The sequence below is a fragment of the Anomaloglossus baeobatrachus genome, chromosome 2, assembly GCF_048569485.1.
Source record: "Anomaloglossus baeobatrachus isolate aAnoBae1 chromosome 2, aAnoBae1.hap1, whole genome shotgun sequence".
Lineage (NCBI taxonomy): Eukaryota > Metazoa > Chordata > Amphibia > Anura > Aromobatidae > Anomaloglossus > Anomaloglossus baeobatrachus.
Genome location: NC_134354.1, coordinates 151,730,018 through 151,756,846, shown reverse-complemented (window position 1 = coordinate 151,756,846; position 26,829 = coordinate 151,730,018). Strand labels below are relative to the sequence as shown.

Genomic DNA, 26,829 nt, shown 5'->3' with positions numbered 1-26,829 from the left:
CGTATACGCTGCTTGAATTACCAATATATAATAGGATGTCTATATGGGAACTAATGGCTCTTAGCATCTCCATTTAATGGAGAGAAGGTCATATTATGGAGATAATACTTAAGAATAAGAGATTTGAACAATATAGGCAGAAAAAAAAAAAGGATTGTTCTGCTGCTAAAATTTGAGGACTTGTGCAATGTAGAATTTGTGAAGATATTGGGAATTGTGCTATATAACCTTTGGAGATATTAGCTTATGCAGGATAGTCATGTTGCTTGCAGTAAGTCTCTGCCTTTTTTTGCTTATGAACCCATAATATATGATTTTTTTTCTCCTGATGATCCTCCCGATTTGGGGGCAAAGAAATGCATAAAAACAGTGTGTGAAATAGAATAGTGGAATTATGTCAAAATGAGACTCTATTCATGAAGTGTGTGATTAGATTTATCAGTCATAACCAGAAGAATGTGAATGTTACAGGACATGAATTACAATAGTGCATTTATTTAGTTTAGAGATTTTATTTATAGCCCTCTGGTTATTTCTACAATAAAAGTTAAGTTTTATAGAAAAATCCCTTAATCAGTGAGGGTTTTTTTTTCCAGTGGCAGGAGAAGAAATAAATCATCTCTGTTTTCTGCACAGAGGACTGAGGCTAGAGAAAAAACATTTTATGCTCAGTCACGAGAGGATGATTTATTCTCCTCTTATAGCCAGGGCCAGATTAAGGTTGGTGGGGGCCCCTAAGCAGAAAATCTGGTGGGGGCCCAATAACGTTAACATTTTTAGCCATAACAACAGTAGAGCACGAACTGTAGCATTTAGCTATAAATACTGCACCTCAGTCTCACATTCCCCCTCCTCAGCATAATGTGCCCTCCATACTGTGCCCTAACACTGGCCACCATGCTTCCCCTTCTCTATACTGCACCTCAGTCTCCCATTCCCCCTTCTCAGCATATTGTGCCCTCACACTGGCCACCATACTGCTCCTTCTCTATACTGCCTACCTGCTTCACTATCCAGTCCTGCCCCTTCTCTACACTGCACCTCAGTCTCACATTCCCCCTCCTCAGCATACTGTGCCCTCCATACTGTGCCCTAACACTGACCACCATGCTTCCCCTTCTCTATACTGCACCTCAGTCTCACATTCCCCCTTCTCAGCATACTGGGTCCTCACACTGGCAACCATGCTGCCCCTTTTCTATACTCCCTACCTGCTTCACTATCCAGTCCTGCCCCTTCTCTACTCTGCACCTCAGTCTCACATTCCCCCTCCTCAGCATACTGTGCCCTCCATACTGTGCCCTAACACTGACCACCATGCTTCCCCTTCTCTATACTGCACCTCAGTCTCACTTTACCCCTTCTCAGCATACTGTGCCCTCCATACTGTGCCCTCACACTGGCCACCATACTGCTCCTTCTCTATACTGCCTACCTCCTTCACTATACAGTCACTACACTTTACCTCCGTCTCACATTCCCCCAGCTCAGCATACTGTGCCCTCCATACTGTGCCCTCACACTGGCCACCATGCTGTCCCTTCTCTATACTGCCTACCTCCTTTATTATCCAGTCACTACACTTCACCTCCGTCTCACATTCCCCCTTCTCAGCATACTGGGTCCTCACACTGGCAACCATGCTGTCCCTTCTCTATACTGTCTACCTCCTTTACTATCCAGTCACTACACTTTACCTCCGTCTCACATTCCTCCAGCTCAGCATACTGTGCCCTCCATACTGTGCTCTCACACTGGCCACCATGCTGTCCCTTCTCTATACTGCCTACCTCCTTTACTATCCAGTCACTACACTTTACCTCCATCTCACATTCCCCCAGCTCAGCATACTGTGCCCTCCATACTGTGTCCTCACACTGGCCTCCATGCTGTCCCTTCTCTATACTGCCTACCTCCTTCACTATCCAGTCACTACACTTTACCTCCGTCTCACATTCCCCCAGCTCAGCATACTGTGTCCTCACACTGGCCACCATGCTGTCCCTTCTCTATACTGCCTACCTCCTTCACTATCCAGTCACTACACTTTACCTCCGTCTCACATTCCCCCTTCTCAGCATACTGGGTCCTCACACTGGCAACCATGCTGCCCCTTCTCTATACTCCCTACCTGCTTCATTATCCAGTCACTATACTGTACCTCCGTCTCACTTTCCCCCAGCTCAGCATACTGTGTCCTCCATACTGTGCCCTCACACTGGCCACCATGCTGTCCCTTCTCTATACTGCCTACCTCCTTTACTATCCAGTCACTACACTTTACCTCCGTCTCACATTCCCCCAGCTCAGCATACTGTGCCCTCCATACTGTGTCCTCACACTGGCCTCCATACTGCTCCTTCTCTATACTGCCTACCTCCTTCACTATATAGTCACTATACTGTACCTCCGTCTCACATTCCCCCTCCTCAGCATACTGTACCCTTCATACTGTGCCCTGACACTGGCCACCATACTGCCCCTTTTCTACACTGCACCTCAGTCTCATTCCCCCTCCTCAGCATATTGTGCCCTCCATACTGGCTCTCACACTGGCCACCATGCTGTCCCTTCTCTATACTGCCTACCTCCTTCACTATCCAGTCACTACACTTTACCTCCGTCTCACGTTCCCCTAGCTCAGCATACTGTGTCCTCCATACTGTGCCCTCACACTGGCCACCATGCTGTCCCTTCTCTATACTGCCTACCTCCTTTACTATCCAGTCACTACACTTTACCTCCGTCTCACATTCCCCCAGCTCAGCATACTGTGCCCTCCATACTGTGCCCTCACACTGGCCACCATGCTCTCCCTTCTCTATACTGCCTACCTCCTTTACTATCCAGTCACTACACTTTACCTCCGTCTCACATTCCCCCAGCTCAGCATACTGTGCCCTCCATACTGTGTCCTCACACTGGCCTCCATGCTGTCCCTTCTCTATACTGCCTACCTCCTTCACTATCAAGTCACTACATGGTACCTCCATCTCACATTCCCCCTCCTCAGCATACTGTGCCCTCCATACTGTGACCTCACACTGGCCACCATGATGCCCCTTCTCTATGCTGCTTATCCCCCCACTACCCAGTCTCTATACTATGCCCCTCACACTTTTCTTTCCCAATACTGTCCACTTACAATTTTCTCCTACCATACTGCTGCCTCACACTTTCTAATGGTGCCCCCCTGATTGCTATGCCGGGTCAAATATGCCGCTTTCCCCCCAAAGGTACACCCCTGTACAGTGTACAGGAGAATACATGACTGGTACATGCACGGCCGGCTCCAGGTTTTTGTAGGCCCTGGGCGAAAGAGTCTCAGTGGGCCCCATCCACACATAGACAGACAGATACATACACATACAGGCATACGTACACATACAGTATATATTTAAAGAGAAATTGACAAAAACACAAATAGAGATAAATCTAGACACAGTCATATACACTGACATACATAGATATACATCATACATGCACACAGAGACACATTTTTATATATACTGTATTTCTAATATTGGGAAGCCGGCAACAGACTCATTCACCTCCCCACCTGTCTCCATCCAGCTCCTCCTGGGCATGTGTCTGTGCCACGCTAGATGGTGGCCGTCACTAACAGACATGGCCACACATAGAGCACAGTAACACTGCTGTATATACAAATCACAAGAGAGGCTGGGGACATACACATTACTGGGGTGCATACATATTACTGAGAGAAGGGGTATATAGCAATGGAGGGCATAGAGCTCTAGAGGGGGGCAGTGGCTCTGAGGTGGGGGAACAAAGCTCTGAGGTGGGGGGGTGACATGCAGATCTGGGGGTATACAGCTCTGGGGTGGAGGGGACATACAACTCTAGGTGTATAGTAGTATGCAGCCCCCATATTCCTCCATATAGTGTTATGAAGCTCCCATAGTCCTCCATATAGTATTATGTAGCCCCCATGTAGCATTATGCAGCCCCCATATGGCACTATGTAGCCACCAGATGGCACTATGCAACCCCCATATAACATTAAGTAGCCCTCATATAGCACAATGCAGACCCATATAGCATTAGGCACCCTCATGTAGTATACAGCCCCCATATAGCACAATGCAGACCCAGATAGTATTAGGCACCCTCATGTAGTACACAGCCCGTATATATTACAATACAGACCCAGATAGCATTAGGCATCCTCATGTAGTATACAGCCCGTATATAGCACAATGCAGACCCAGATAGCATCAGGCACCCTCATGTAATATACAGCTACTATATCGCACAATGCAGACCCAGATAGCATCAGGCACCCTCATGTAGTATACAGCCCTTATATAGCACAGTGCAGACCAGATAGCATTAGGCACCCTCATGTAGTATACAGCCCGTATATAGGACAATGCAGACCCAGATAGCATTAGGCATCCTCATGAAGTATACAGCCCGTATATAGCACAGTGCAGAGCCAGATAGCATTAGGCATCCTCACGTAGTATACAGCCTGTACATAGCACAGTGCAGAGCCACATAGCATTAGGCATCCTCACGTAGTATACAGCCCGTATATAGCACAGTGCAGAGCCAGATAGCATTAGGCACCCTCATGTAGTATATAGCCACCATATAATTTAATGCACCCACATGGTCGTCTAGCCACAGTGATTGTACAAACTCACTTCTCCTCGTTCCCCCGCTGCTCCGGTCTCCTTGGTGCGTCCATTGCTGTAGCTCGCTCTGACCGCCCTGCAGGCGCACAGTGATGACATCACCGCGCTCCGCTGCAGAGCTGTCAGATGCAGACAGACACAGGGGGAAGAATCCTGAGAGAGAGCGTGCTGCTCCATCTCATCATTGCTCTCAATTGTATCGGCAACTGCGATGCCAATACAATTAAAAGCGTGATCCTCGGCGGGGGGAGGCCGGTGACAGCGCGGGAACCTGGCCCCCCTGACTAGCGGTTCGCCACTCCTGCCACTGCATTTGACCAGGTTTACTGTGAAACAGACACTAGATGATATACAATATACACATTATTATATGCCATCTGATGTGTGTACACAGTATATCACACTACTCTGTACTCTGGATGTGGTATATAATGTACACAGATTTACAATGTCCTGCACTGTTCACATCTGGATCTACAGGACCTCACATATTCTATATGTAATATGGGCCATATAGTGTAATGTGTGCTGCAGGCTCAGATGTGATCAGTGCAGGATTCTGTGTAGTGATGTCTGTGCTGGAAATCAGTGTGAGTTATTGCAGGGGAGGGATGAGGCTGCACCCGATGACCCGGCACTGACAGCCCGACCTGATCTGCAGCAGTTCACACTCCTGCAATAACTAACCCTGATCTCCGGCAGAGTGGCCGCTGACACTATGGAATCCCGTCCTGCTCCCTCCTCACTGTAGCCTCCTGCCCGGCACCATGATGGATGACGTCATACTCACTGTGCTCCACACTGAGGCCTCCGCTCCGGTCCTCCCGCAAGCTCCTCTTTGGCAGGAGGAAGAAGCAGCAGCAGGCGCGCGGTGACGTCATCCTTGCAGAGTAGCCCACACAGCGTGCAGTGGGCGTGTCTGCAGCACAGTGACAGCCGGATTGAAAATCTTTAAAGGTACAGTGCGGTCCTCAAGTACTGCTGCGTTAATAAAATGGTGGCCAAACAGATGATGGTGGGGGCCCCCTCAGAAGCTGTTGTGGTGGGGGCCCCGGGGCTGAAGTCCCATCTGCCCCGCCTATAATCCGGCCCTGCTTATAGCACTTCTCCAGCCCCTCACCAGTATGTGGGCTTACGATAGAGCTCCTCAGTCGGCTGCTCAGTATAGCGGTGGACACCGCAGGAAACACTAACGCTTGCGTCTCTTGGGAAACAAAAATACTCTACCACCACTGCACACTGAGGAAGGCCCATTACGGACCGAAATGTTTGTGCTTGGTAGTGTCTAGGAATAAAATTCACTGTTCTTTCACATCAACTCCTGAGTGCCAAGTTCTCTGTTACATTACATTGGCAATGTGACTAGTATGGGCTGTAGTTTGAACGTGGCGGGGGTCCTTTTATTACATTCTTGGAGAACACCTTTAAAGGGAATTTTTCACCAGGATTTTGCTACCTCATCTGAGAGGAGCATAATGTAGAGACAGAGATCCTGATTCCAGTGATGTGTCACTTACTGAGATACTTCCTGTCATTTTGAAGATATCAATATTTTCTCTGCTGGAGATCTGGCACTTATACAGAGCTCATGAATATGCAGGACTACCTCTGGCAGCATGCCAAGTAGTCCTCTAATGATAATCTACTGCTGATTAAACAGTGATTACACTAAGCAGCCCAGTGACATTGCTGGAATCAGGATCTGTGCCCCTACTCTATGCTGCTCTCAGATTAGGTGGCAAAAACCTGGTGACAGATTCCCTTTTACATAGTGTGAAATCATCTTAAAGAGTAGTTTTAATTATTTTTTTTTTTTTTTTAGAACTCAACACAACAGTACATGTGAAAATAAGAAACTTTGTAAGGTATCTTATTAGAGAAAGCTTCTTCTCTTTCCGCTTAAACGGATTCATTCTCAAAGTTCTCAGTTGTGGGGTAAATTCTGTCTTCAATGAATACAAAACTTCCCATTACTGAGATAGGAGATAACAGTTGGTGTTCACTAATTTCTATGGAGGAATGTAGCTGTGATTTCAGGAGAACGTGCAGTAGAATGTGTGCGTGTCTCCCTCTTGCTCCCTCCAGCCTTCAAAGAAATATGAGCACAAACTTCGATCTTGAGTCTATCTCAAAAGTGGGATTTTACCCAGGAATTGAGATCGAAAGATCAATCCAGGGGAAGCAAACCTCTCTGATACATTAAAGTACAGAGATGGTTATGTTCAGGTATCCTATTAATTTATTAAACAGAAGTTAAAGTTACTCTTTAAAATGCTCTTGTATACAATTGCTGGGCATAAAAAAGGGGGTGTTGCACCACACGTCGTGCTAAATGCCTGATTTATTATTATTATTATTATTTATAATCCATCCTTAATGCAGCAGCCAGGGTCACCTATCTGGCTAACCGCTACTCAGATGCCTCTGCTCTGTGCCAGTCATTGCACCGGCTGCCCATATATCACAGGATCCAATTCAAACTGCTTGTTCTCACCCACAAAGCTCTCCACAGTGCAGCACCCCCCTACATCTCCACCCTCCTCTCTGTCTATCACTCCACCCGTTCTCTACGCTCTGCAAATGACTTTTAACTAACATCCACACTAATTCGAACCTCCCACTCCCGGATCCAAGACTTCTTCCGAGCTGCACCGATCCTCTGGAACGCTCTACCCCAAGAAGTTAGGACAAATCACAACTTACTCAGCTTCAGATGCACCCTAAAAATGCATCTTTTTAGGGCAGCCTATCACACTCCATAATCAAATTCAAGTCACATAGTCCCTCTACAACTTCTCACAACATAACCCCCTGTCAAACTCCATGGCACCCAAATGCATCTCAAGGCTCTGGTCAACTGGTCCAGAAAGCCATTATCTATCCCCCATTTCCTTGAGATGGCTGGATTGTCATTGTAAATAAGCACTTGTACCTTGCCCCCCCACATCTCATTGCAGATTGTAAGCGCTCACAAGCAGGGTTGTCTTTTCTCTCTCTAAATATTGTATTTTCTATAACTGTTACTTGTTTGTATATGATCCTCCTGAATTGTAAAGTGCTGCGGAATATGTTGGCGCTATAAAAATAAAGATTATTATTATTCTTATTTAAACACTGTCATTTTCTGATGACAAATTGTCTAGGACCTATCACTAGGTCAAAAGTGGCGACGTGTTTGCGCCTTTTTATTTCCTGAGTATTGTTTTTTTAAAATCCATGGTCTTTACAAGGTGGCGTGCTCAGAAGGTAATGCAGAGGCTAAAATCATACATCAGAAACTCCTTTGACCAATGCCCACTTGTTAGAGACCACCAAGATTAGTCATGAACAAAAAAACCCCTAGCTCTTGAATAGCATCGAAAATGTAAAAATCCAAAAACATCAGAAAACTCAGGGAAGGAGCAGGAAAAGTAAAAAATAAATAAATCGCCACTTCTGGCCTGGTGACCGGTCCGCTATAAGTGGAAGGAGTTGACCTAGGATACTAATCAGGCCAACAGGGCAAAAAAAGAAAAAAAATTAAATCAATTTAGCATCAAATGAGTTAAGAATCGTTTCCACAACGGTGAAGACTTATTTCTATTGTGTAAATACAAACTGTGCTGTCTGTCATTCAGTCATATTTGTATGTCTTTAGTGATCAGATTAAATGTCTGATTCAAGATAAGTGGAGATACTATGTTATGTTTTATGTCAAAATAATTACATAATTATATTCAGAGCTAAATTATTTAAGATCGGAAAACATTCTGATATGAATTTGACAGTCGGATTCTTGGCAGGCACAAATCATCTTAACAATGAACTTCCATTAACATGTGTATTTACTTCATTTAAGAATGTACACACATATGTATCTACCACCGGTATAATTTTATGTGTTTGTTAAAAGGTGGTCATTTGTACCATGAAATATTTGCGTAGCACAATGCCGACACTATGAGGTTGCCATGTATTTATATCACTTCCCTGTGTATACCCACTGACTACCAGCCAGAGCCGGCATGATACGACCTAGAATTCTTTACTTGCCATTTAGCCTTAATATGCGGTGCTAAAAAGTTTGTATGCAGGTGAGAAAGGCTGGAGATTTTGCACTGTGCAATTAAGCCCTTTTAAAACCTAAAATAACAGTGTGACTAAATAGATGTGGACTTGTGGTATTGCTGGGAAAGTATCCTATTGACTCATTCACGTGTTATAATATTCATAAAAGGTCAAATAATTCTTTTTCATGGCGTTTCCCACAAAAAATATATGGACGAGTCAAACACTGGGGGGAGTCCAGTCACTGGCAACCGGACTGATCTAGAGGTAAAGCCCAGCCGCTGATCGAAAGCAAGCTCTCTACTAAAAAGGTCAAGTAAACATTGTCACTTTCTTCTGTACTTGCAGACAAGGCAGCAAACCGCTTTACAGGCAGTAACAGAAAGAGCCATAATCCTAAATTCAGTTACTGACGAAAAAATGGAAGTACTGCATCTAGTAGTGTCATATTAATAGCAAATAGCAGCTTATAAAGGCTTCTATGCGGGACACAACCATTTCTAGTCACTGTCCGCTTCAGTCACCCATAGACAACAATTGTATAATTTGATGGATGACAGATTGATGACTGCCATACAAAGGCTATAAGAGTTGCTGTTTAAACTATATATCACAAAAAACTATTGTAGAGTCTTATGTATCCATTTAACCCATTAAGGACCGGGCCCCTTTGTTAGGACTAGGACACATGGCAAGTAAAATCAGACGAGTTGAATGTGAAAAAAAAAGAAAAATTGCATTCCACTCGGACGAATGTTACTCTATGGGGCCATTAATATCCATTAACACTAGAAGTCCCAGAAATTTCGAGCTCCATAGGGTTCCAATGGTAGAAATGTTAAATGACCCCTCTCTGGGACTTCGTGTTAATCGTACCGAGAAAAGAATTGCAGCATGCTGGGGGTGTCAGCGAGAGACGTGTCACTCACAACCATACAAGTCTATGGGTGCAAGTGGAACATCGGACTGCATGTGTATGACACCAGAGTACAGTGCGATATACACAACAGCTGACAATGGAGGAGATGGAGAGATTAATCCCTCCCTCTCCTCCGCAGCTGTGATCTGATCGCAGAATCGCATCACAGTATAGTGATCCTCGGCTTATCCCGCAGCAGAGCGGGAGCCAAGGGTCATTAGGATATCGCATCCCACGCTATACGCTCGTGTGGGCCCTAGCCTTAATGACAGAGTCTCATTTCTCAAATCTGACCAGTACTACTTGTAATGTAATGTAATGTGATGAAATAACTCTGGAACGCTTCCATATATCACAGTGATATGAAAAGTTTTTTTCGTGACATGTTGTACTTCATGTTAATAGTACATTTTCATCGATATTTGAGATTATATATTAAAATAATCAAAAATTTGGCCAAATATGTGAAAATGTGACAATTTTCAAACTCTGAATAATTTATACATTTAAACTAGATACTTACTAAATAACATTAGCCATGTCTACTTTACATCAACCATTTTTGAACAAATTATTTTTTTTGTTTAAGATGTTAGAAGGGTGAAAAGTTTAATTATTAATTTATCAAACAAAATTTACAAAACCAGTTTATTTAGCGACCAAATCACATTAGAAGTGACCTTGAGGGGTATATGTGACAGAAAATACCAAAAATGGTTGTCAGCCCCAAAAATAAGGCAGGCACCGCTTCTGGAGGAGCCTGTGCTGGAGTCACAGGGGCACTAGAAGGTTACTTATCCCTATATTTATTTATTTCAATCAATCTATGGCTTATATAAACCAAATACTATTGGGCAATCCTCTAACACTGATAATCCCCATGACTCCTTACCTTTTTCCTGCTCTGAAACAATTTTTTCCAGTGCATAATCCCAGTCAAAGATGAATCGATAGAAACATAGCTGGGTGTACAAGGCCTTCTCTGGATACTGCAAAATAACCAAAAAGGACAACATTAATGTGTATGTGATCTCCCAGTAAAAGATACAAATGATACTCGTAAGAAATTGCCCATCACAAGCAAATACCTGTTCATTCCACATCCCAAACTGTAAATTCACTGAAGGTCAGACATGCAATTTCATTAAAAACAAAATTGATTCTACATGCTTTGTTTGTAATTAGGATTTTTTTTTTTTTTTTTTAAGTCAAACATGGGTTAATATTTTGTTTCTTGGTTCAAATTTTTACTCTTCTGACTCTAAAGGCCGCTTTACACGCAATGAAATCGCTAACAAGATGTCGTTGGGGGTCACGGAATTCGTGATGCACATCCGGCCTCTTTAGCGACGTAGTTGCATGTGAAATGCACGAACGACCGCTAACGGTTAAAAATTACTCACCTAATCGTTGCCCGCTTTAGACTATGTGTGCATGCCGCAGATTAGGTGCCGAAATTTTCTGCACCTAAAGCCGAACCAAAAAACACACGCGTTTTTGGTGCATTTTTTGCCATATGTTTTTTTGTTATATCAATGCTTGGAAGGTCTAACAATGCAGAAAAAACCCCACCAATAATTGACATGCTGCAGGCTTTTTCTGCACCCGAAAAGGCAAAGAATAAAGAAGCAACATGCGCACAGCACTTCAGAATTCCCATTGACTTTGCTGGAATAAAGATAGACATACAGATTTCGGCAACAATCTGCACAATAAACTGCAACAAATAACTCAGCATGTGCACAAAGGCTTACTCGTTGACAACAATTTTCTTTTTAAGCCTTCCCCTTTAGCCTTAGTTTAAAATACTTATTCACTTTTGTTTGTTATAAAGATTATATTTTTGAGTCATGTCCAATAACACCCATGCCTGTGTTCCGCTGTAAGGCCTGTTTCAGACGTCAGTGATTCTAATACGTATGTGCTTTTTTTTTTATACGTACCAGAATCCCAAACATATGCAGACCCATTATAATCAATGGATCTGCGCACACATCAGTGATTTTATACGGACCGTGTCTCCGTGCGGTATACAAGCGTGTCCGTGATTGCCGCACGGAGGCATATCCATTTTTTTCTGGCATCACTTATGTCCCACGGACCACACTATGGTGTGATCCGTGAAACACGTACCAGAAAAAAAGTACATTGAAAATAAAAAACTAACATTTTCAACTCACCCGTCTCCAGCGACGCTCTGTTTGGCCTCTGCAGCTTCCTGGCCGGCTCGTTATGGCATGCATATTCATGTATGCAGCCACAGCCAGCCTGGAAGTAGCTGCGGAGGTGAGAGACAGCGGCCGGATGCAGCAGAACCAGAGACTTCAGTACCACGGACAACAGGAACGGGATATGCAAGTACGGATCACGTATCACGGATTTCACATGGACAACCCACGTGTGCCATGAATCATGGCACACGGAGGGACATAAGCATTTTTAACATGTCAGTGAAAAATGTCTGTTTTTCACTGACGTGTGAAACAGTTTCATTCATCTTAATGGGTTGTTTCAGAAGAATGAGCAGTTGTAGAATTGTTCCATAAAGAGATTCTTAAACAAACAAAAAAATACAATAAGGTTTTATTCACACGTTGTGTTTTTGCAGTTGTTTTAATGCAAATTAAAACTTGCTTTTTACAGTACCAGCAAAAGCTACAAGATTTAAGAAATCCCATGCCGTCTTTTCCCACTGAAAGAATTTGAAAACTGCAGCATTTTTAAAATTGAAGCATGTCGATTCTTTCAGCATTAATGCAGCATTTTTTCACCCACAGGAAGCAAAGAGATAGTGAAAACTCACTGCAAAAAATCGCAACAGCAGGGAAATGTGAAAATGCTGAAGAGACATTTTGAATGCCGTGCTCTTATTGCTAAGAGAGCAGGTTTTAGCTGCAGAAAAAAACCCAGCAAAAAACTCTGCATGTGAACATAATATAAAACTCTACATTACTCCTTCCTGCTGGATCAACTTTGATGTAAAAAGCCTGGACTCACCAATGCAGTTATGTGGCAGTTAGGGTGAAGTTTTGAGCTAAAGCATGGGTTCATACAGATACAGTGCTGGGCAAAAGTATTGGCACCCCTGCAATTCTGTCAAATAATACTCAGTTTCTTCTTGAAAATGATTGCAATCACAAATTCTTTGGTATTATCATTTATTTTGCTTGCAATGAAAAAACACAAAAGAGAATGAAACAAAAATCAAATCATTGTTCATTTCACACAATACTCCAAAAATGGGCCAGACAAAAGTATTGGCACCCTTAGCCTAATACTTGGTTGCACAACCTTTAGCCAAAATAACTGCGAACAACCGCTTCCGGTAACCATCCATGAATTTCTTACAATGCTCTGCTGGAATTTTAGACCATTCTTTGGCAAACTGCTCCAGGTCCCTGAGGTTTGAAGGCTGCCTTCTCCAAACTGCCATTTTGAGATCTTTCCACAGGTGTTCTATGGGATTCAGGTCTGGACTCATTGCTGGCCACTTTAGTAGCCTCCAGTGCTTTCTCTCAAACCATTTTCTAATGCTTTTTGAAGTGTGTTTTGGGTCATTGTCCTGCTGGAAGACCCATGACCTCTGAGGGAGTCCCAGCTTTCTCACACTGGGCCCTACATTATGCTGCAAAATGTGTTGGTAGTCTTCAGACTTCATAATGCCATGCACACAGTCAAGCAGTCCAGTGCCAGAGGCAGCAAAGCAACCCCAAAATATCAGGGAACCTCCGCCATGTTTGACTGTGGTGACAGTGTTCTTTTCTTTGAATGCCTTTTTTTTTCCCTGCAAACTATGTTGATGGCTGTTCCCAAAAAGCTCTACTTTTGTCTCATCTGACCAGAGAACATTCTTCCAAAACGTTTTAGGCTTTCTCAGGTATTTTTGGCAAACTCCAGCCTGGCTTTTTTATGTCTCGGGGTAAGAAGTGGGGTCTTCCTGGGTATCCTACCATACAGTCCCTTTTCATTCAGACGCCGACAGATAGTACGGGTTGACACTGTTGTAACCTCGGACTGCAGGGCAGCTTGAACTTATTTGGATGTTAGTCGAGGTTCTTTATCCACCATCCGCACAATCTTGCGTTGAAATCTCTTGTCTATTTTTCTTTTCCTTCCACATCTAGGGAGGTTAGCCACAGTGCCATGGGCTTTAAACTTCTTGATGACACTGCACACCGTAGACACAGGAACTTTCAGGTCTTTGGAGATGGACTTGTAGCCTTGAGATTGCTCATGCTTCCTCACAATTTGGATATTCAAGTTCTCAGACAGTTCTTTGGTCTTCTTTCTTTTCTCCATGCTCAATGTGGTACACACAAGGACACAGGACAGAGGTTGAGTCAACTTTAATCCATGTCAACTGGCTGCAAGTGTGATTAGTTATTGCCAACACCTGTTAGGTGCCACAGGTAAGTTACAGGTGCTGGTAATTACACAAGTTAGAGAAGCATCACATGATTTTTCAAACAGTTCCAATACTTTTGTCCACCCCCTTTTTTATGTTTGGTGTGGAATTATATCCAATTTGGCTTTATGACAATTTTTTTTTTCAATGAAGATAATAATACCAAAGAATTTGTGATTGCAATCATTTTCAAGAAGAAACTGAGTATTATCTGACAGAATTGCAGGGGTGCCAATACTTTTGGCCAGCACTGTATAATGGAAAATATGAAAGAAGGGCTTATCCCTTTTACATGGATCCACTTACAACTTTAGTGCCTCAAAAAATAAATTAAAAAAAAGCATGTGTGATAAAGAGTAGTGATCGGCAATCCCAATCTATAAAGATCGGGGATCGTATTGATCACATAGTGATCGTATACACAATCCCGATCACAAGCTTTCCTGAGAAGCTCGTGTTACAGATCGGGTCTAGGGGCTATATGAAAAAAAAAAAAAAGCACATTATTAAAAAACATTATGATCATACTTACATGGGACCTGTAAGTATAATCATAATGTTTTTTTTAATAATGTGTCTCCCGGCGCTTCTGCTTCCTTCCATCATTGCTGTGCCCCGGTAATCACCTTTGACTAAAAGGACCTTCCGTGACGTCGTAGCCATGTGACCGGTCAGGTGAAAATGTTGTATTACCTCATTGACTACAGATTGGCCACAAGATTATGACGTCATCAATAGTCCTGGTAACTGAACTTTCATTGTCTTTGTGTGAGTGTCGCATCGCATCACAGCGCACAATCTCCCCACAGGAGCAGCCAGCTGCATGTATTTCCATGCAGCTAAAGCGCTCTTGTCCTGAGAGCGTCAGGTGCAGGGTGATGCAATGCGAGACGCAAGTGCAATCATACCTTCACTGTCAGGCTGCTTCTTGCTCTGTAGTGACCGATGTAGTAGAGCTGACAATGCTCTCTGCTTCTCACTGTGTATAGACTGTATGTGCACAGTGATGAAGCAGAGTTAACATTGCTGTCCCTGTGGATTATGTCGGACTAAGGATTATTTTAATAATAAAGATGGAGTCTCTAAATTTTATTTTATTTGTAATAATTTTTTTCATTTTTTTTACTGTGTTTCATGGTGGCCATGTTTAATTTGGCATGACACCATGAATATCAGGCTTAGTACCATCTGAAAATACAAAGCTCGTATTAACCCCTTTATAACCCAGCATGCCACCTGGCACCAGGGCTGCTGGAGGAGACGGGTAACGCGCCTGGAAATGGCTCTAAGAAACAATGCGCCATTTCCAGGGGTGGCTGCGGAGAATCCCAGCCCCTACATGCCTGGCTTTACATGACTGGCGATCAAAATATGGCGGGAGCCCAAACAATTTTTTGATTATTTTTTGAATTAATTAAAAAAAAAAATTAATAGGCCTCCCTGTATTTTGATCGCCAGTCAGGTAAAGCCAGGCAGATGGGGGTGACAGCACATAGCAGTCTGCTTTATCTGTGCTGAGAATCAAAAATACCACAGAGTGCTACGTAATTTTTTTTAAAATTATTTATTTTTATACAACTATATATTGTGTACATTATATATGTACAGCTCTGGCAAAAATTGAGACCACAGCAACATTTTCAGTTTTTCAGATTTTTCTCTTTATAGGTATATTTTTGAGTAAAATATATATATATATATATATTTTTTTTTATTACATATATTTACATATATATATTCACACATTGTATATATACACACACACACACATATATACAATATATATATGTACCCAATATATAGTTGTAAAAAAATAATTAATTTAAAAAAAAAATTACACCGCTCCGCGATATTTTTGATTCTTCGCGCACATAAATTGCCACCCCATCTGCCTGGCAATCAAAATACAGGGAAGCCCATTTTTTTTTTAGTAATTTAAAAAAATAAATAAAAAAAATGCGTGTGCTCCCGCTGCATTTTCTATTGCTAGCTAGGGGTAAATCCAAGCAGCTACTGGCTGCTAACCCCCACTTCTTGGTATTACCTTCACTGGCAATGGAAATCCAAGGAAGCCCCTTTTTTTGGCCAAAAAATAAATAAATAAAAATAATAAAACTAAAAATTAAACCCCCCCCCACAAAAAACGACGTGGGCTTCGCCCAATTTTTGTGTCCAGCTGGATACAATTAGACAGCTAGGGATTGGAATCCGCAGCGCAGGGTGACCGAAGCTTTCTGACCCCTGTGAATTGCAGTTCGTAGCCACCCCAGAAAATGGCGCTTTCATAGAAATAGAAGCGCCATCTTCTGGCGCTGTATCCAACCCTTCCAGTGGCCCTGGAAAAAAAAAAAGACACCACACAGAAAAAAACAACTTATTAGAAGTAAATACACAGGCACACTTAGGGACTCCATCTTTATTACGCCCTCTCACCCCTCCACGATCCTGGTCTTCGGTCACAGATCTAGCTCTGCTACATGGTGGAGGAAGACGCTTCTGCTTCCCGTGCTGTCTAAGCACTCAATGAGTGAGCAGAGAATGCGGTTTGGTAAGCTGTGACGTCACCGCTGCCACTGCAACCGGCTGTGGCATTACAGTTTGTGGCAGCTAATCCCTGCATGTGGGCTGACTCTGGAAACAGCGCCAACATGCAGGGAGGGGGATCTTAGCATGTTCTTGAGCATCTCCTTACACTACAGAACCTTGCATGACGTCATAGCCATGTGACCAGCCCGTAACCAACAAGGTAATATAAAATTCACACCTGACTGGTCACGTGGCTATGAGGTCACAGAAGGTCCTTTAGTCAGTGCTGGTTACCGGGTGGCAGAGCGATGATCGGACTCGAAAGCAGAATTGGCGGGAGTCAGAGTCTGCAGGATGCGTCACGGGACCTGTAAGTATAATGACAATGTTTATTATTAAAAGGGTGGTTCACCCATATTTTTTACTGTCTAGTTCGAAATTATATTGAGAAACGTTTCTCTCAAATACCTTGTGTTGGTAATAGTGCCTGTGAGAGGTGCTATAGCAGACCGCTGTTCCCCGCTCTGGTGACGTCCCTGTCAAGTGCCGCAACGTCACATCCGTGCAGCCGGCTGCAGTCTTGTGTTTCACCGCTGTCACAGCCCATCTGCTTCCTGCTCCCCCCTCCCTCACAGCAGAACGCTGCAAGCAAGAGACGCGACGCTCTGTGCTGTGAGGAAGGAGGGTGGGGGGAGCAGATGGGCTGTGACAGCGGTGAAACAAGAATGCAGCCGGCTGCATGGATGTGACGTTGCGGCACTTGACGGGGACGTCACCAGAGCGAGGAACAGCGGTCTGTAATAGCACCTCTCACAGGCACTATTGCCAACACAAGGTATTTGAGAAAAACATTGTTTCTCAATATAATATCGAACTAGACAATAAAAAAATATGGGTGAACCACCCCTTTAACTATATTCTTTATTTTATAGCCCCCCCCAGTCCCATCTCATAACTGTAAAATGGAAGATCGGTGATCGGACACAAGATCGTCTTCTCGATCCCGATCTTTTCAAAACGATCGGGCAAGTTTCCCCGATCATCGGGGGGATCGCCCATCACTAATAAAGAGGGCATGTAGGTCTAAATGAACAAAATGTGCCGCTCTGAGCATGCAGAAGTAATTGTTAGAATTCTTAGGCTATGTGCCCACGAGGAAAGTCTTTGTCTGAGTTGTGCTGCGATTTTAGTGTGGAGGTCCTGCGGATATGCTGCGGGCAATTCTGCATTGAGAATACAGTACCATGGCTTGGGCACTGCATCCTCAATGCAGAACAAGTGCTGGAGTGATCGGGGAGTTCATACTTACCTGTATTGCACAGCAACTTGGTTTACGGCCGGCTCCTGGACAAGCTCACTCTGTCAGATGACAGAAACTCGGGCGGTCACATGACCGCAGTTCGTGCAGACCCCGCCCACATCTTGCAGCCCACTCCTCGCTCCGTCCAATTCTTCTACACCGAAGGAAGAATCTCCGGTGTCTTCAATCAAGGCAGGTAAGTATAGAGATCAGTTAACCCAACCACTGCTGTTAGAAGCAGATGATGACTGAATAACACATCTGCTAAGATAACGCGGGCTCAGCTACTGTGACCAAATAAAAGACAAGAACCCAACATTAGGCTCCCTTCAAACGTCCATGCAAAAAATTATTGTTTTGCATGGTCCATGCTATAGTTACATATGCCCGTCCATATGTGTGTGTTCAGTGTGCTGTTCATATACTATCCATGTGACATCCAGATAGCACACAGACAGCATGAACTTGTATACTTACCTATCTCCGAGCTGCTGTCACACTTGCTTCCGACTCTGCAGTCAGTGCAGTGAATATTCATGAGCATAATGAGTTGGCCCGTAAGGAACTGTGACAGCAGCGCTGGAGGCATCAGCGCCAGAGACAGGTAAGTATGAAAATAAATTTCTCATTGACATGTGTTTCCTCCGGTACGTGTCACACTAATGTCACACGGATCACATCAGTGTGTGGTCCATGTAATATCTGTGCTGCCGGCAAAAAACGGACATGTTGCAGTGTGGATCACATGGACACGCATGTGCTTCACACGGTCCATGTCCAAACATGGACATGTGCGCAAGTCCATTAGTCTTAATGGGTCTATGTACGTGTGATAACGGACTGGATGTGTGAAGGAGGCCTTAGACGTACCAGTATGTCCAATGTAAGGAACTGGTTAAAGATGACATTTTTCAATGTATTTAAATATGACTCAATACTACTGAGGCGTCCATTTCAAATATACAGAAAAGTGTGAAATTAAATCTTTTTTTCACCTGTAGAAGCCCTGCAATTGAAAACGTGCCTAAGGAATTATTGCAAATAGCTATTTTAGAACTTTGATGTCAATACGTCAATTAGGGGGTGACTAGTCATGGGGACATTACTTTCAGCAGAACAGTCATCCCACTAATCATGCTGTTCCCCCTGTGGGTGTAAGATAACACTGTTAACTGTAATTATAAACAGGGTGCATTCTCATGATCAGGAATAGCAGTGATTTGGACTTGCCGTGTTTTTGTTACTTCCAAAGTGCTGCAGTTTACAGTACAAGCACAGTGGATGGGATTTATAGAAATCCCACGCACACTGTGCTTTTTTTCTATGCGGTGTAAACTTACATGCAGCACGGCTTTCCGAGCCACAGCATGTAAATTTATGCTTGCGGAGACGCGAGTGTTCTCAGCAGGAAAACAGCGAAAATCTGTTGCGCCTAGAATTCTGATGGTAGGCAAGGATCCAGAGTTCTGCCGTGGAGAATACTAGCGTCTCCGCAAGAGGAAAGATAATGCCTCTAGAACGCATTGTCTCCCGATTGTGGGCACATAGTTTTACAGAAATTGCACTGCAAAATGTGGTCCTTATTCAATGCCAACACTTTTTTTGCTCGTCTCTTGGACAATTGTAAGAGATGATCTGATGCATGAGTACAACAGTAATCTGCATTGATGGATTCCATTTACTTCTACATCTTTTCTCCATAGCCGTAATATCTGCATGAAACCTCTCACGTGCTCGTCACTCACTGCTGCAGTTTGGAGGAAAAACAGTCTAGATTCGAATGTAAGAAATGAATCTTTAAGGACATGTTACAGCCAAGATCCTTATATGTTTTAAGGAGATTTTCCACCAGTTCTTCATAGTTATCTGTTCTTGGGTTTGCCAAAAAATTAGTTACCACTGATGTGAATGCTTCTCATGCAGCGTTTTCCTTGCGCTGCAATAAACTGAGAAACTCTTAATCTAGAAGCTAACAAATCAAAGGTCCAATTAAAACTCCATTCCTTATCTTTGCTTCTCTCAACCTCAGAAATGTATTAATGAGATACGTAAATGCTTTTGCATTTTTATCCATTGCCTTTACAAAGTTCGTCTTTAGGCCCAACTTGATATTTACTGGTGGTAATAAAATCTTATGTGGGTCAATACGTGATGGATGCAGGATATTTTTACTCTCTGGGTGATGTGAATATCGGAGAGACCAGTCTTTATTGCAGTGATATTCTCTTGCACAACTATCCCACTCCCACAGAAAGCAGCAGTACTTTGTGAATCCACTCTGCAGACCAATTAAGAGGGCAACCACCTACTAAGTCATAAACCTATGAGATGACTTATGTTACGAGGTTCCATTAAACTGTTGATATTGTTGCATGACATAAGAAGTACTTGACAAGATCTTTAACACTTTGAGAACAAAGAAATCCTAACTTCGCCAGCAAGGAAATTTCATGGCTGTAGCCTGGAACTCAAGAGCTCAGCCTTACTTTTGAGCAGATACAAATCTCTAACAAGATCATTCTATTCTCTTTGGGTGGAAGGTGTGGTTCAGTTGAAGTTGCCGACAGTCTGGGTCGTGAGAGGAAGATGCTTTATGACACCAAGTGTCCTCTTCTTCCTCATTTCTTGTTCATCATAGATAGGAAATGTTTCTCTTGCTTTTGGAACTGGCAGTTCATATGTATGTGGTACTGAGTATATTGCAGATGTAATGTTTGGATATTGTAAAGTCCACTGCTTCTTCCTTGAAACTCCTTTCCTAATGTGGGGTACATGCAGAAATATTAAATCGGTAGTGTGATCGATTGGCTTCCTAAAGATCACTGGGACTGCAAAAGATTGTATAGCTTGCCTCCTCTCATGTAATCCCTAGGTAAGATGTGATGCACATCTACTGTAGCATAAGTGTGTAGCCCAACTCTTCTACTGATCTCCTATACTCAAGCCAAAATACAGGCTGTAGACATAGTCATGGTTTCGCCTTGGTGACGCAAAATATGACTTCTTTGGATATGTAGAAAAAACTATCCGCGGTGATGCAACTGTAATTAGGATACATCACTGGCACAGAGTTGGCGTTTTTTTTCCATTGGTCACCCTAAAATGATTGAATTCTGAAGGCTCTATAGTCTAAATAGACAATGTAATAGACTAGCTACTACCAATGCAATAATGATGCCGAAATAAAAGATGCAAGTTTTATTACAAGCCTGCATGAAAAGTGTCATACATAATTACAACCTCCTCTGGATCTTTAAAATTAGAGCTGATCAGCAAATTTAAACAACATATTTGTTTTCATCATCATGAAATTAGTAAAGTTGAACGGTTTTTGTTTCTGAACTAATTTGGCTGTGGAAGTGTGTTATTTGCAAGAGTGGCGTCACCTTCCTAAGTGACCGTTGCCTCCCTCAGCCTGCGCATGGTGCTGATGAAGCCAGGGTTAGTATACTAGTATACTACACATTGTCAAGGACACAGAGATTTGGTGGGGACGTCGCTCTCACAAATTACGTTACTGCAGATTCTCTCTATAGGATATCCACAAATCATGGCCTGTTGGGGTCATTATGGACTGTAGTTAAGAAACATTGGTATCAGTGATTGAATGGTTGAAGTCTCTTAAGTCCTCTAAGTGTACTACAAAAGGTATAAAGAAAAGAAAAATTAAAACTATAAAAATAAAGTTTTATAAAATTTTGACTCATTCTCCTTTTTGGTCTTATAAAAAAAAAAATATAGTATTTTGGTATCGCTGTGTACATATAATTTGGTATTGCTGTGTCCAATTAAAAAAATAAAAAAAACAAAACTAAAAAAACAAACAACTACCTGATCGGTAACACATGTAACGGAAAAAAAAAAACTAGGTATGCGCCAGAATTGCTTTTTTGGTAGCTGCAACTCCGTGATCAATGAGATCAAATCGTTGGATGTTCATCAAAATGGTATCAATAATAGAAAAAAAAAATCAGCTCATAAAAAAAGCCCTGAAAATGTGCCATAGACCAAAAAATGAAAACGTTACTGATCTTTGACTGACAGGCATTTTTTTCATACAAACATCCCAAAAATTATTCACCACCTAAATAATTAAAAAAAAACAAACAATATATAAGTTCAGCATCACTGTAATCGTAATGCTATGAAGAATCACATTGACAAGTCATTTTTACCATTTAGTGAATGTCATAAAAACCACGCCAAAAAAAAATAAAAATTTGTTTTTTTTTCTGCAATTTCACCGAAATTGTTTTTTTTTTTTTCCTTCAAAGTTTCCATTGCATTGAATGGCAAAATGAATGGTGCCTTTTAAAAACAACTAAATCTGCAAAGCAACAAACTATCACAGGTCTAACGTTGATGGAAAAATGAAAACGTAGTGGCTCTTGGAAGGATGGGAGGAAAAACAAAGCGCAAAAACAGGAACGACGCTCAGTCATTTAACAAAAATGAATTACGAAATAGTGAGTGAGGATGGCTCCAATACCCATATTGATGCCTTCAGTATGTACCTGTAATCTACAGATTTCTCTTTCCGGCAGCGTTAACTCTGCAAAAGTGTGTATGGTGCTAATATGCAAAAAACAGCCTGTGTTGTGTAAGGGGTTAGTTTGGAACCTCGAATTGCTCAGGGTTTAAATGGTCTCAGAAAAAAGAAGTTTCTAAAAACGGATAAAACCACAAGAATAGTTCACACTTGACTAAACGCTGTCTTTAGAAATGCCAGCTGATTGGTTTAAGATAATGTACATAAGTAATTTATCTGTCAGAAATAACGATCTATACCATTTCATGAGCACAGCGTTAAGACAATGAGTAGCATGCTCCCCCGTTAAAAACGAGAGCTATGAGACCAGTGCAATAAGCATCTCATTGTCTACACAGTTACAAATTTCACATCATGTATCACTGCAAATATATTTTTAGAAAACCCTGATTGCAGCATCAGGAGTGTGAGAGACGGGGAAAAAAAAAAAGGACAGTGATTAAGTTATTTGTTTAGTTTTTAAGATTCAGTCGTAATTGCGGGTACACGTCTCCCTGACTGCACACATGCAGCAGGTTGAATAGAACGCTGAAATTACCTCCTTCATAATAGTTTGTTTTGATAATGTATTGTGTGTCGAGATGATGAGAAACAGTTGCTGTCAATTTGATTAGCCATTATATTTTTATGTTAATTGCCATTATTGGGTCCATTCTGTTTAGTGTCACCATAGAAGCCATACAATGTTAGCATAAATAACAAATTGGAGTAAATTAGGAAGATATATTTTTGCCAATTCATTTTAATTGCCCCTCAGTCCTTCCGTTGGTTAACGCAGCTGTTGACCCATAATAAGCGCTAGGTCAATATAACTGCTTGTCAATTCAGAAATGCAAAGTGCTGTGGTTCTGAGTAATGGATATACAACAACCTTTGCCAGCCAACTGAAGCAAAACGAATGGCAAGTCACATGGAGGAATAAAGCAGCAGATATGGAGTTTAGCGACCTCATATTAGTAGATGGGCTAATTAAAAGTCACTGCCTAAATGGGTAGGAAAAAATGTAATATAGTTTTTTTTTTTTCCTCCCTCTCTCTCTCTCTAATATATCAACACCTCCTGTACATTTGCTCACTGGCACATTTTGCAATTAGCAAGATAGGTGAAAACAAAAGAATCTATTAGATTTTCAATGTCAAATATGATTAAGCTGTAGACGAAGAACAAGCATTAATTGACTCGTTCCCTGCCATTTTTCTTCTCAAGAATAGAACTGCGGTTGCCTGGAAAAAGAAAAAATCTCAGATTATAAGAAATGTTGAAATACTTTGTCATACAAACACCCATTGTTCTTGCGTTTCTTTATTAGGCTATTGTTGATATGCCCTTAATAAAAACTCCACTCAAAATACTGGAATAGATGGAACATTGGACATTTATTTTTAAAGTCCTATTGTTAGCCAACTTGGAATATGCAATACAAGCTGATATCTAGGGTCCAATATTACTTAGCTTTATCTTCCATATGATCAAAACTGGTAAAGTAACAAACCAGTCCTATATACAAGGAATAGGTATGCAGACAGTCCCAATTATGATTGAATGCTTTATACAATTAGGCAATGTCATGTGAAAATACTTCTGCATTCTCAGTCACTTCACAACTCCCTTCTCCTCAGAGTGATGCAGTAATTAAAACCTAATTATTATCTTCATTTTAAACAAAACCTAAAGTGAATACCAATTAATAACAACATACTAATGAGCATCTGCTGTGATGAAATTGAATATGAATGCGCAGCAAATTTCAGATAATTTATTTTCGGGGAAGTGCCACTGGTTGCATTTGGCTGGTGGATGATGAGAATGTACATCACTTGCCATCACTCAATTTGGCACATGGCAATTGGCATAGAGGGTCAAAGTTTAGTGCTGCAGATGTTTCGCTCTAAATTACAGCAGAGAACACTAGCAATTAGCAGTTAAGATTTAATTATGAAATACATATATACATATATATGTATTCCCATATACACATACTGCAGGCGAAATAAGTATTAAATGCGTCACCAATTTTCTAAGTAAATATATTTCTAAAGGTGCTATTCCCAGGAGTTTCTCACCAGATGTCTGTAACAACCCATCCAATCTACACAGACAAAGAAATAAAGCCATATATGTCCATAAATTAGGTGATGTGTAATAATGAGAAATGACACAGGAAGAAAGTATTGAACACACTTTTTGACATTTAATTATTCATACAAAAGCCTTTGTTGGTGATGACCGTTTTAAGAAGCATCCTGTATGGAGAAACAAGTGGCATGCATTGCTAAGGTGTGATTTTGGCTCATTCTACACACTCTTCAAATCTTGACGGTTCAAAGGGCTTCTCCTTTGAATGCTGAGCTTTAGTTTCTTTTCCATATATTTCTATTGGATTCAGGTCAGGTGATGGCTGGGCTTTTCTAGCAGCTTTATTTTTTTCCTCTGGAACCAATTGAGAGATTCCTTCTGTGTGTTTGGGATCATTATCTTGCTTAAATGTCCACCCTTGTTTCATCTTCATCATGCTGGTAGATGGCAGCAGATTTCTTTTATCCAGAATCTCTCAATACATTTGTCCATTTATCCTTCTTTCAATTACATGACATTTGCCAGTGCAGGTTGGTGAAAAAAAGCCCCACACCATGATGTTCCCATCTCCAAAGTTCACTGTTGGTATGGTGCTAAAGGCCTCCAAACATGGTGAGTATGATGGAATCCAAAAGAGATACATTTTTTGTCTCATCTGACCAGACTATATTCTCCCATTATTTCACAGGCTTGTCTAAATGCTGTTGAGCAAACTTTCAACATGCTTTTTGTTCAGCAATGGAGTCTAGCGTGGTGAACATGCATACAGGCCATGGAGGTTTAGTGCATTACTTATTGTTTTCTTTGAAACAATTGTACCTGCTGATTCCAGGTCTTGCTGTACCTCTCCACAGGTGGTCCTTGGCTCTTCGACAACTTTTCTGATAATTCTTTTTACTCTTATCTGAAATCTTGCAGGGAGCAGCTGATTGTAGGCGGATTATGGTGAAATTATGTTCTGTCAGCTTCTGGATTATGGACTCAACAGCACTCACTGGAATGCTTAGTAGTTTAGAAATTCTGTAACCAAGATCATCAGGATGTTTTGCAACAATGAGGTTGCAACAGTCTTGAGCCAGCTCACTGGTTTTACACATCATGAGATGTTTCTTGAATGGCACCTTAGTAATGAGACACCTTTTTACAGGCCAGGAGTTGAACCAGCTTATATTTTTCACTAAGAGGCAGGATTTCTTTCTAAATACTTATAGACTTTAGCTCAAATCATGACTTTCCATTGATTTTTATACCGCTCTTTCTTCAGGTTTTCAATAACTTTTCCCTGTATCATTTCTCATTATCACACAAAATAGTCAATGAAATCAAACCATAAATGTCCATTAATTATGTGAATTGGATGGGTTGTTACAGACATCTGGTGAAACTCATGTCTATAGCACCATTAGAAATATTTTTACTTAGAAAATTCGTGACTTTTTCAATACTTACAGTGACAAGCAAAAGGGTAAGGCTAAGTTCACATGTCCTGTAATAATCCATTAGAATGGATCCGCAGAAATCCATTGGCAAACTGATTCCTGCTGGATCTGGTTTTATTTTAACATTGGAGTCTATGGAGAACGGATCAGTTAACGGATTGTTATTTATCTTCCATTTGAAAAAAATGCAGTATGAACAAGGATGTGTTAGAAATGCAAGAATATTGGATGACTAAATAGCAATCCGTTAATGGATCTGCTCTTCAGATTCTCATGTTAAAAAAAAATGGATGATGCGGACATCAGTTATTTAATAAAAGACAAAAAAGTTGTGTTTGTACAAATTTTTCCCAATGGATCTCTGCAGGATTCATTCTAACGAAGGATTACAGGACATGTGAACTCAGCCTAACAATCTTATCTTTTGACTTTCAGGCTCCATATCTCACCATCCACTGCACCTTTACGTGTGAGACTACCTTAAAGATACAGTCACACATAACGAGATCGCTAGCGAGATCGCAGCTGAGTCACGGTTTCCGTGACGCAGTAGCGATCCAGTTAGCGATCTTGTTATGTGTGACACCTACCAGCGATCAAGGCCCCTGCTGTGAGATCTCTAGTCGTTGCAGAATGGTCGAGCCAATTTTCTTCAAAGGCAATGTCCTGCTGGGCAGGACACATCGCTGTGTTTGACACTGTGTGACAGGGTCACACTGACTGCTGAGATCGTTATACAGGTCGCTACTGCGACCTGTATTGTTCCTGCATCGCTGGTAAGATCTGACTGTGTGACATCTCACCTGCGACCTCCCTGCGACTTACCTGCGATCCCTATCAGGTCGCATCGTTTTCGGGATCGCTGGTAAGTCGTTGTGTGTGAGTGGGCCTTTACTTTATAAGCAAT

The 26,829-nt window shown here is 41.9% G+C and overlaps 1 protein-coding gene across 3 annotated transcripts in view; it reads right to left on the bottom strand.

Moving 5' to 3' along the window:
- Positions 1 to 26,829, bottom strand: part of POLA1 (DNA polymerase alpha 1, catalytic subunit) — a 513,667-nt gene that overhangs the window by 43,072 nt on the left and 443,766 nt on the right. For all 3 annotated transcript variants that reach the window (XM_075335453.1, XM_075335456.1, XM_075335455.1), the window contains exon 35: positions 10,520 to 10,616. In XM_075335453.1, coding sequence (XP_075191568.1) covers positions 10,520 to 10,616 — 97 coding nt within the window. The remainder of the gene's footprint in view (positions 1 to 10,519; positions 10,617 to 26,829) is intronic.